The sequence below is a fragment of the Vicia villosa genome, linkage group LG6, assembly GCF_029867415.1.
Source record: "Vicia villosa cultivar HV-30 ecotype Madison, WI linkage group LG6, Vvil1.0, whole genome shotgun sequence".
Classification (NCBI taxonomy): Eukaryota; Viridiplantae; Streptophyta; class Magnoliopsida; order Fabales; family Fabaceae; genus Vicia; species Vicia villosa.
Genome location: NC_081185.1, coordinates 77,975,983 through 77,988,562, shown reverse-complemented (window position 1 = coordinate 77,988,562; position 12,580 = coordinate 77,975,983). Strand labels below are relative to the sequence as shown.

General features: G+C 34.7%; 2 protein-coding genes across 2 annotated transcripts; one reads left to right on the top strand and one right to left on the bottom strand.

Moving 5' to 3' along the window:
• Positions 1-1,333: 1,333 nt before the first annotated feature.
• On the bottom strand, positions 1,334-10,131 carry LOC131613940 (uncharacterized). The gene is made up of 4 exons (XM_058885580.1): positions 9,982-10,131; positions 7,162-7,459; positions 1,666-1,734; positions 1,334-1,554 (listed from the first exon to the last, which is right to left on the bottom strand). The coding sequence occupies exons 1-4, from the start codon at positions 10,129-10,131 to the stop codon at positions 1,334-1,336; spliced, it is 738 nt and encodes a 245-aa protein (XP_058741563.1).
• A 704-nt stretch (positions 10,132-10,835) lies between these two features.
• Positions 10,836-11,978, top strand: LOC131613939 (F-box protein CPR1-like). Its single transcript, XM_058885579.1, has one exon. The coding sequence runs from the start codon at positions 10,836-10,838 to the stop codon at positions 11,976-11,978; it is 1,143 nt and encodes a 380-aa protein (XP_058741562.1).
• Positions 11,979-12,580: the final 602 nt, after the last annotated feature.

The following is a 12,580-nucleotide window of genomic DNA, read 5'->3' as shown; positions in this document are numbered from 1 at the left end:
TATGAGAATACCAGAACGAGTCGTACATTAGACCATATCTGATAGAGAATGCTTGCTTGTTAGAGTTGATAAGTTATTTGATTAAGTTTTGGAATGTAAAAAGACTTGTCAGAATGAATCTTCAGCTTGATTATATCTGAGAGGAATGCTTGTCGAGATGGAACCTGAAAACAAAGTTAGAAATATGCAATGTCACGATGCATGGTATGTATTATGTAATGATTGATGATGAATGATGTATGTATGTCAAATGTTGACAATGACGATAGCAAATTGTAGCAGTGCTGGGCGGGGAAAATAAACCCCTGGCTGTTGTGAAGAATACGGAGTATAAATCTTCCATTGGGGATCTTTTGAATTCTGCTTGGGGATGAGAGAGATGAATAGAATCTCCGATGTTCCATCAGACTCAGCTCAACTATGAGTGCCAACCTTTATGGAGATGGTGGATTTAGAGAAGAGATTATTCGAAGATAGCTTTCTGAGGGCTACTCTGTGGGGATATGCTCCTGTGAAACAAGCGCCGTGGGGAGGCGTGGATTCCTTGAACATTTCCCCAGTGATTATAGTAACTTCCATTCCTGAACTTGTATTGATTGAGACACACCAATGAGTATTGATCGAAGTGTCAAAACAGGCCTTAAATAGCTTTGCCTCAACTAGTAGGACTTTGAAGAGATTTTCCTTGTGAGGACCTTCTGAGATATTACTTAATAATTCTAACCGTCTTATTAATCCAATTTCTCTTATTAGAATATCATTGATAAATACAAATTTGATTAAATTCCTATATTAAATCCTTGAATAATTCATTAAAATAATTAAATGAATTTCCAGGTGTTACAACTCTCTTCCACTAGGATATTTTCATCCTCGAAAATTTGTCCGACATCTCCATACTTACCTTGCTTTCACATCCAACTTCTCTGATTCCCATTCTTGCTAAACACTATATACTACCAACAACAACACAATAACTAATAGTACAAGTATCACTAGTAACTATTTAAAGAAGTACTACTAATGAAACATTACCTTCAATGTGCTCGTCTTCACTATACACCTAACTCCCAAATAAAGCGAACACTTTACCACCAACTTGCGTCTTCTTTGGTTTCTGACACTGGCTACAAATGTGTCCATCTTGACCACAGTTAAAACAAATCATCTCCTTATGCTTGCAATCAGATATTGCATGCCCAGTCTTACCACAACGGAAACACCTCTTAATCTCAGCATTACACACATTACTCTTGTGACCAGCTTCACCACACTTGAAACAAACGACTCTAGCAGGAGCTTATCCCCCACTAGTTCTCTTGCCACCAGCCACTTATGCTTTACCCTTTCCAACTGGAGCATCATAAAGTGTGCTACGGTTCTGCTTACCTCTCCTATCCTTGACAAGCTTGTAATGTGCATTATGACTTTCTTCATAAATCCTGCAACTATCAACCAAATCAGGGAAGACACGAATCTTATGATACCCAACAACGTTATTGATCTCAGAGCCAAATTTGTTCTCAAACTTGATGCACTTTGAAAACTCAGTACCTGCTCAATCATAATGCGGAATGAACTTAGCCAATTTCACAAACTTTCCAGCATACTCAGTAACAAACATATTCCCTTGCTTCAGCTCAAGGAATTCAATCTCTTTCTTACCCCGAACATATTCAGAATAATACTTCCTCAGAAACTCTCTGCAGAACATAGCCCAAGTGATCTCTTTACCTGCTGTTAGGAGTGAATTAATGGTAAACTCATGTGTTAATATAAGTAATTTCTTTTCTAAACTAATGCAAATTGTTATAGATCCATAGGTTTTTAGTAAGAATCGAACTGAATAAGTTTAGTTCATGTTGTAAAGCAAATCGAATCACTTGTGGGTACTATTGATGCAGGTTTGGAACTGAAAAGGAGCTTTATAAGAACATGAAGAGGAAAGAAAGATGGAAGTCTCAAAGGCAAAGAAAAAAGAAGAAGTTTTAGCAAGGGCGCGCCGCGGGAGTCCAAGACCACGCCGCACCAAACTCACTGTTTTTGACCGCGCCGCGGTAATCCGTTGCCGCGCCGCGGACGCGACGTTTCTGGCCCAAAAATTATAAATAGAAGCCCTAGTCTTCAAGTAAAGGGACTGACTTTTTTTGAGCTAAATTAGGAGAGCATTCTGATTCTGAAGCTGAGAACAACAATTGAAGGTGGATTCTTTACCAATTGAAGACATTCCTTTGATGAAGATGAATCCCTCCATTAAATCTTGAGTGTTCTTCGTGTCTATGGAGAGCTAAATTCCTCTTGTTGAGTTTAAGGTAGTAGTTAGCCTATGATTATGCAATACCATTGATTAATTCCTATGAACAATTGTTTGAATTTATTATCAATAAGAAACCTTGTTTTTATATTAAATTATTGTGGAGTCTTTGATCGAAAGAAAATATTCTAACTTTTGCCCTAGGTTACTATATTGATTCAGTCCCAATTTGCAGAGATGGAATTGTGATTGAGTTTTCATAATTATCGTTCTTTATTACTATTATCAATATTGATATTCTGAGAGATCGAATCTCATAACGGTAAAAGTTTATCTAATTTGATTTGCAGACATGGAATCATATTTGAGGATAAGTGAAGATAATAATTCAAATGATTGTTCAATTGTGATTTAATTAACAAATTGTATAGGAATAGGTTGATGAACCCTAAAGCTCAACATATCTCTTTAATCGTTAAGAAACTTTCAGAATTTGCATTTAAATTATTGTTTAGATTTAATAGCATAGTTATAACCACAAAACAAATTTAACTACTTTTTTCACTCAAAATAACCAACTATAGAATGACGGTATTATTAAACCAATCTCTAAGGATACGATATATACCGAAAATATTTACCCACAAATACTTTCAACAAATTGGCGCCGTTGCCGGGGATTGGTGTCAATATTGCACGCATTGCAATAGTCGTATTATTTTTAGTTATTTACTTAATTTTAGATTTTTTGTTTAGTTACTTAATTTTAGATTTTTAGTTTAGTTCCTTTATTTTAGATTTTTAGTTTAGTTACTTAATTTTAGATTTTTTGTTTAGTTACTTAATTTTAGATTTTTTGTTTAGTTCCTTTATTTTTGATTTTTAGTTAGCTACTTTATTTTAGATTTTGTTATTGCAATAGTATTTTAATTTTGATTTTTTTTATTATTATTATTATTTTTATCTTGTTACTTTACTTGGTTGCTAGTTTTGTAGATTTTTTGTTTGTCGGAATGTTTGACCCAAATATAAATGTTGCGATTCATGCTCAAAATGAGATCCTAACTCAACAAATGGAGTATCTCCTTCAAAGTGTGTCACAGTTTACACCCCAAGTTAATGAGTTTCATGATATCGGGTGGTGCATACCGGAAGATGCAATGGAGTATCATATGGCTAACCATGAATACCAACAACAAGGGCTTTCACACTGTAATCAAGGTTATCAAAGAGGACCCACTGAGTTAGAGGAAACCATGAATCAATTCATGCAATTCTCTTTAGCCATTCAACTAAACCGGGAAACGCAAGATGTTCAACTTACCAAATTCTTCACCGAGCAAAACGTAAGTCAAGTCTCAACTTTTCAAAACCCTATAACTTGTGTAGAAACCTGCAATGCTACTTCTATAAGGAGTGTAAACAATGATGATGACAAGGAAGATGTTGTTGAAAAGGATAATATAGAGCATATAAACATCAAGAAAAATATAGAAAGTAAGTATGAGCCCTCAATGAAGCTACCTTATCCATGACCTCCTAATAAAGTAAATGATGTGTTAGTCGAAGGAACAAAAAAGGAGGATATAATTAAAGAAGTCATGAATGAGTTAGAAACTTCAAAAGTTGAAACTTTTTCAAAAGAGAATATGATAGACTTAGAGTTGAAGAAGAGTAGTAATGCAAAGGAGCATAAGCTCTCATTGGAATTACTTCCTCTACAAGTTCCTAATAAAGAAGGGAATGAGAGTCATTACTTTCGACCAATGGAAATGTTTAGCCATTTACAAGTCACCATCCCATTGTTAGAAGGTTTAGAGTTAAAGCCAAAATGTGTCAAATTCATCAAGGATAGGTTCTCAAAGAAGAAGAAATTAACGGATAAGGAGGTTATCTCTCTTGAGGATAGGACAAAACATATGAAGGAAGAGAAATCGCGAGTTGAAGTGGTAAGAATTAAGGATGAAGAAACCAAACAAGCAAACATGAAATACTTTTGGGGCTTCACATTAGTAAGAAAAGTGCCAAGAAAACAAGACAATGGTTGATGACTCAACCATGAATCGTCGAGCCATGCGACGTTAAACGAAGCGCTTCGTGGGAGGCAAACCACGCTTCTAATGTTTTATTTTGTTTTGTTTTTATTTCAGGAAATAATAAGGGAACCTTTATGATGAAAGCTAGGAAGAGGCAATTGATATTGCAATACCCTCTGTGAGTCAACCCTCTCGGCCTTGTTATGAAACATTGAGGTCAATGTTTAGTTCAAGTTTGGGGGTGGATTTACTCTTTTGCATTTTTTTCTTTTGCGTTTTTCAATTTTCTGTTTATTATTTGTTTGTTTTATCCCCAATTTAGAATGAGTAGTTTCTACAACATAATGAAAAGCTCGAGCAAGACAATGATAGTACCAACAAGGGAGCAACATGCCTGAAAGTGGTAGTGAGTGGAAATGTTTCAAAAATAAAATTTTCCCTTTATTTTTCAATAAAAGTGACAAGGCAGGTATGAATTTTCAAACTTAAAATCTTAGTGTGTGCATGAAACGTAGGTTGTTAGTAAATACTTGACAAAAGTTCTTTATGGTACACTATTTTTGTTGGATCGGCTTAGCCTTAACCATTATGAGGAAATATTTCCATTGTTTACTATATGCAAGAGACCATCGATTATTTTGACTTGTTTGTATCATGCTAAACCATTTTTCGCATCGTTTGTGGAAATCTGTGGAAGTGATTTAGGTATTTGTCTGAATCTGAGAATTTCTTTGAGCCAATTCCATCTTAAAACTTATTTTCTTATGTGAGAGTGTGATCCTTTGCTAACCATTCTTTGAGCTTGAGGTCAAGATAAATTTCATAGTATGCACCAAGGAAACACCTGGTGAGTTTTGATCTCAATAAAAAGTTTTGTTTTGGACCATCAACCATAAACTGTGGTGATGTGTTTTCTCTTTGACCTTCATAGAAAGTAGGGGAGCATGAATAGAATCTAGATACATGTTGATCTCCAAGTTGGGGAGAGTCATAATCAAAATAAGAGTAAGTATATAGGTGGTGATTTGCAAAGAACGAAAGAAATTCGTAGCTTGAAAAAAAAAGAAGAAGAGAAGAAACAAAAGAAGAACAACGTTTGAAAGTAAACAGTTGTTGAAAAAAAAAGAGAGAGAAACATCGAGCTACGAATGAAAAGATGAAGGGTGAGAAAGCTAATGGTATAGGAGAAAAATAAATGATTTGTGTGATTAGGATGCTTCCCTAGAATAGGAACAACCCCCGATTATCTTCTTTTCTTTGAATCTAAACCACATTACAACCCTGGAAAGACCTTCTGATTCTCAGATTCCACAGGACTTGATGCTAACAATATGGTGAACGTATGATATGGATTCTTGTTGATTTAATTGTTTGGATGAGTGTTTAACCCCTATATTATTCATCATACTTTTTGATGAGAGTGATTAGTGTTGATTCAATTACAATTGTGTAGTGTTTTGAACTTCTGGAGGTAATTTTCTTTCAAAATCTGTTTCATGTATGTGTTCTGAGTTTGCAGGGAGATGAGGAGTAACTGATTTGGTTGCTGAATTGAACCATTTGAAAAACCTTTTTAAAAAACTTGTGGTATAATTGTTGGTATGATTTGTTATTTTCGTTGAGGTAAGTAATTTTATTTAGGGACAAACAAAACTCTAAGTTAGGGAGAGTTTGTTAGGAGTGAATTAATGGTAAATTCATGTGTTAATATAAGTAATTTATTTTCTAAACTAATGCAAATTGTGATAGATCCATAGGTTTTTAGTAAGAATTGAACTGAATAAGTTTAGTTCGTGTTGTAAAGCAAATCAAATCACTTATGGGTACTATTGATGCAGGTTTAGAGCTGAAAAGGAGCTTTATAAGAAAATGAAGAGGAAAGAAAGCTGGAAGTCTCAAAGGCAAAGAAAAAAGAAGAAGTTTTAGCAAGGGCGCGCCGCGGGAGTCCAAGACCGCGTCGCGCCAAACTCACTGTTTTTGACAGCGCCGCGGTAATCCGTTGCCGCGCCGCGGACGCTACGTTTCAGGCCCAAAAATTATAAATAGAAGCCCTAGTCTTCAAGTAAAGGGACTGACTTTTTTGTGAGCTAAATTAGGAGAGCATTCTGATTCTGAAGCTGAGAACAACAATTGAAGGTGGATTCTTTACCAATTGAAGACATTCCTTTGATGAAGATGAATCCCTCCATTAAATCTTGTGTGTTCTTCGTGTCTATGGAGAGCTAAATTCCTCTTGTTGAGTTTAAGGTAGTAGTTAGCCTATGATTATGCAATACCATTGATTAATTCCTATGAACAATTTTTTGAATTTATTATCAATAAGAAACCTTGTTTTTATATTAAATTATTGTGGAGTCTTTGATCGAAAGAAAAGATTCTAACTTTTGCCCTAGGTTACTATATTGATTCTGTCCCAATTTGCAGAGATGGAATTGTGATTGAGTTTTCATAATTATCGTTCTTTATTACTATTATCGATATTGATATTCTGAGAGATCGAATCTCATAACGGTAAAAGTTTATCTAATTTGATTTGCATACATGGAATCATATTTGAGGATAAGTGAAGATAATAATTCAAATGATTGCTCAATTGTGATTTAATTAACAAATTGTATAGGAATAGGTTGATGAACCCTAAAGCTCAACATATCTCTTTAATCGTTAACAAACTTTCAGAATTTGCATTTAAATTATTGTTTAGATTTAATAGCATAGTTATAACCACAAAAGAAATTCAACTAGTTTTTCTCACTCAAAATAACCAACTATAGAACGGTAGTAATATTAAACCAATCCCTGTGGATACGATATATACCAAAAATATTTACCCACTAATACTTTCAACACCTACCACCTCCAATCTCTAACGAGTCTCTGACCACCAGTCATCAGTTTCGACTACCAGCATGTGAGTACCATAACGAACTTTCTGCGCTGGAGTGTAATCCATCACTCGGAAGATCCTCGCAATCTCCTTCAACCATTTCAATGCGCCATCGAGGTCATGCTTGCCTTTGAAGACCGTCAGATTCTCCATGTGGAAGGTCTCCAGACTGCGAGATCCAGCATTCTTATCAGAATTTGGCTGATTTGCCAAAGCATGAGACATAGCCTCCAAAGCAGTAGCAATCACAACATCGTTTCTACTAGCCATCTCAACTAAGCACTACAACATAAACAACAGTTAGATAAAAGCAATTAACAATACTTGATTATTAACGAAGCAACAACTAGGACGGACAAACCGACCTGCTCTGATTCCACTAATGTATCACCCCAAATTTACCCAACATTTATAAGGAAATAAGAGTGCAAAAATTCCAACTTAAACTTGAGGTATTACATTTCAACTTGAAAACCAACGGCAAAATAACTCAATTATAACGGATACATAGCACATAATAATTCGAAGAACTTTAAACAATTATTTAGTCTTCAAATAATTCAACCTTAATAAAATAACTGCAGCGGATTCACAATGTTAATACTTCAAAAGAAACATAGCATCTTTTAAACAAATTAATCAATATAGCAACTTTTCAAAATAACAACTTTAGTTCATTAGAAACAATATAAAATCAAATAAGCGTTCAATCCCCCCGAGTGCTACGTATCAGAGCGACGATACCAATAAGCTACTAAGTCTTTACTCCTCGTTTCCTGCACGTTACCAATATAAAGGTAACGACGAACAAATAAAGGGTGAGATATCGAATCATATAAACCAACGCGTGATAAGTAGTATATTAGATCTAAGGATAATATAAATACTACTTCAAAGCAACACAAATACACTACTTCAATTCACAACATACAACTTATAAAATATGACTCAAACGCAACTTGGACTATGCACATGCATGTGGATCCATTGGATCATAGCTCCCAACTTGATATCTGCCAGGTTATCGAGGCATTAACAAGACATAAACCTTCAACTTTCAACTTTTGCCAATCCAGACCAACGTGGTGAGCATATAGCTCCAACTTAATAAATGCAAGTATGCGACTCAATATGGACAACAAAACAACATTAGTATGATCAACTTAGAACAACATAATCAAATTAGAACAACATAACAACTTTCAACTTAGAACATAACAACTCGCAACGTTGGCTAACAAGCCTTCAACTTATAATTGTCTATCATTCAGAACAAATAAACTTATTTCAACCGCACCTGCAATCAGACGCAATCAACAAAAATAACCAACACCAATTATATACTCACATACACGAACCACCCCGACAAGTTTCACTCGATTCCGGGCAACTAAAATACCGCTTAAACTACGAATGCTACCTATTCGGTACGATTTTTTCAGTCTAATACTACCTACTGCCAAATAATCCTGCTACTATTTAATTAATCTAGATTTATATTCCTGCTAACTTATTATTTTTCTTCTACCAAGATGCATACTTCATGATACTAGAATTTCCTTTGCTACTGTACTGCCAAATAATATTCTTCTGCCTCTAAACATTCATAACCAAGATTGCTACTAAATTTTTCACCTGAGATGGCATTGCTACTACTAGACCAATATATATACCTGAGATGGCACTGCTACTAAATTATTCACCTCTAGACTAATATATATGGTTTCCGGATACATTTTATTATGTGTATGCTACTGACATTGCTACTACCTATTCTTCTAAAAAGTACATTCGTTCTTCTACTTCAATATTATTCATCACCAATCTGCTGACACACTACTATCTACCAACTGCACTATTCCTGATACAATTGACAATTAATTTCCTATTGATTTTACTCAATTTTAATTCCTAAATATTTCTGTAAATATATGAACGTACTAACTACTCATGGAAATAACCTAATGGACAACAAAGTGCAAACAGCAACCAAACACGTGGCCAATTCCCTTCCCCCATTAAAGCCTGAGGCGAACGCTCCCAGGGTGTCCTCCTAAGGAGACGCCCGCCCTCCCCCGTGGAGATGCCCGCCCCTCCAATTCAAGGGGTCCCACCACCTTTTTGGTGGCCCCGTCCCCAATAATACTTCATCTTCCTCAACCAGCACTTCATATTTATTCTTACCCTACTATTTTCTTATACAATTTCAATCGATTCAACACAACAGCAGGTAAACTCACACTGTAACCACATGGTAAAGGAACCAACAACACAGAACAATTCAACACCACAACATCGATACTAGACAATTAAATTAGCAGATTGATCCTAACATTTACGCACATAGTAGAATTATATATCCAAAAACCCTACATACTACCCATCATGTATTTGAGTATTTAATTCGAACCCTACCCCTTTACCTTATGATTTTCCGATCCGTCAAATTCTTTGGTTTAAACTACAATTGGTCTTGACCGCAACTTCTCCAAACTTGGTGCCTCCAAACCTTCTCTTCTTCAACTGCTTCTGTGTGACAATTCTTTTCCCAGGGTTTTTGGCTGCTAGCTTCTTATGCATCATAACCTAGTATCACATCCTAATAAAATAATAATGGGTCTACTAGTAACTTAATAGGCCTGCTAATTGGTACTTCCCAACTAATAAAAATAATATTCTTAATAAACTAATATTATTCGCGATGATATTTTCTCCCGACTAAAATCCTACTATTACTTAATAATTCTAACCGGCTTATTAATCCAATTCCTCTTATTAGAATATCACTAAAAATTTAGACAGACCCATTCAAGCATATGTTGACGAGCACTAAAAATTTGATCATTTGTAAATTGTTGTCGAACATCTATCGTTTTAACATCATGATTCACCTCATTCAGATTAGCATCATCATTCAACTTGTCTGAAACCCTTACAACAACTTTGAGAAACATGTTTCAGATATGCACATCCAAAATATAGTTTGTGCGTTTCAGATATGCATATCCGAAGTGGCGCTGTTTTTTCATCCAAAAATCATTATCAATGTGAGGAAATGAGTGATGAAATGAGAAAAGTTTACATTAAATTGCAACTTTCTATGCTCTATTTGACTTGATAAAACACTTGAAACTTGGGTTTAGAGACGAAAAGTTAATTGAGAATGGTTGAACTTTGTGGTAAATTTCGGTTATGGGGGAAAAGAAGAGAACGAAATAGTGGTAGGGGTGTTCATGCAGCAAGCTGTTATAACAACAATGTTTTTGATTGTTTGAATCCAACGCGCATGGTGCATGAGAGATCCAAAGAGTTGGGTTAGAGATTCTTTACATTAATGACCCTTCAAAACCCTTCACTTGTCAATAAAAATCCATTTTCAAAATAATTTTTTTAAAAAAAAAAATAAATAAATCATTGTCCACTTAATTTCTCTCTATCCTATAATCATTATTATATTTAGCCATCCCATATGAATATTCTATATTTATAGTTTAGAGTATTTTTCATATTATTTTAAATAATAATATTATAATTATTTCTCATATACACTCGTTAAATCAACTTAAAAAGAACCCAAACCCTACCAAAATTTCTTAAACCTTCCTCCTCAATCCTGTGCATGCGTACAATAACCTTCTCAAAACTCTAACATAGCCACATGAATCACAAATTAGAGCGCCCTCTCATCATGCCACCATCACCAGTATTCATCCCGCACGATCTTATCGTTGAAGTGTTTTCCTTTCTTCCGGTAAAATCAGTCATTCGATTTACATGCATGAGTAGGAAATTCGACTCTCTCGTCTCTGATCCCACCTTTGTGAATTTGCATCTTCATAGATATTCACGAAATCAAGACGCCTCACTTATATACCCGTCTCAAAGCGATAACGCCACCTTCACAGTTTTTCGTCTGTCAGAGAATCGTCCACCTCGTTTAACCCTTCCAAATCATCCTTACTATCATCACAAATACAAACACTGTCTCTATATCGTTGGTTCCTGCAATGGATTACTATGTTTGGGTCATCATGTTTTCGGTGGTAGCAAGGCAGAGACGTGGATTCGTTTTTGGAACCCCGCAACTAGGATATTATCAGGTAAATTACCAGCCAGCGGTGATGGAGGCCTTTATAATTTGACGTTTGGTTATGATAGTTCAACGGACACTTATATGCTGGTGCATTTTATTCCTGATAGAACAGAGGTAAAAGTTCTCAAGTTGGGTGATAATGTTTGGAAAAATATTCAAAATTCTCCTATATGGCATCCTTTCCCATTGCATTTTGTGAATCTGAGTGGTAGTGTTATTTGGTTGGCAATTCGCAATTACCCATCTTCTCGTCCTTATAATTGCAAGAATATTACTATCCAACAATTTTGGGTTATTTCACTTGATTTGGGTGCAGAGACACATACTCGGTTATCTCTTCCGCAGGGTTTTATTGAAGTGCCATTTGTTTTACCATATCTGAGTGTGTTAAAAGATAGTCTTTGTTTTTCTCATGATTTTAGAAAAACTCATTTTATAATATGGAAAATGAAGGAATTTGGAGTTGAAGAGTCTTGGACACAACTCTTTAAAATTAGATATCATGATCTTCAAATATATGATAACTTTTGTAACTGGCAGATTAGGCTGCTGCCATTATGCCTATCTGAGAAGAGAAATACTCTATTAATGACAAATCCAAACACTAAAATTCTCTATAACTGGAGATATAACAAAGCAGAGAGTACGAATATACTTTGGCCGTTTGGTAGCCCTTATTACAATGAAAGCTTGGTTTCATATCGCTGAAAGTAAGTTTCTTTACTATGATTTGTCATCATTTTCTCGTGATGGTTTTTATTTGATTTTACTATTGAATGATTATGTATTGGATATTGTTAGCAAGTTGGCAATTCTGAATCTATTGATTTTGTTTTATGTTATTTTAAGTTAGAAGATGACTTTTCTTTTAGAACAAGAACTAATTAATACTCATTATTAATTCTATACTGAATAGTGATTTGTCTATGTAATCTATTCTAATCTGTGGTGTAGGTTTGTATTCATGACAACATCATTGAAGGTTTTTGCAGCATGCTTCAACGTTGATCAACTCCTCACCAAGCATATTGATTAATGAAATTTATTCTCTTCTATTTATTTTGTATTATATGTGCATAAGTTATTTGGTTTCAATTTAGTTTTCTGAAACATGTTTTTAATTCAACTGAGATTCATGAGAGGAAACAAATGAAATATGGCTCAAATGTACATCAGTTCATCTATATGTTTATATTCTTCTAAAGCATTATTAACTAATAGTGAGGTTGAATATTGTATAGAAAGTTTGATAACTAATAGTGAGGTTGAATATTGAATATTTTAACGTTAAGTAGTTTCAACCTCCTCCC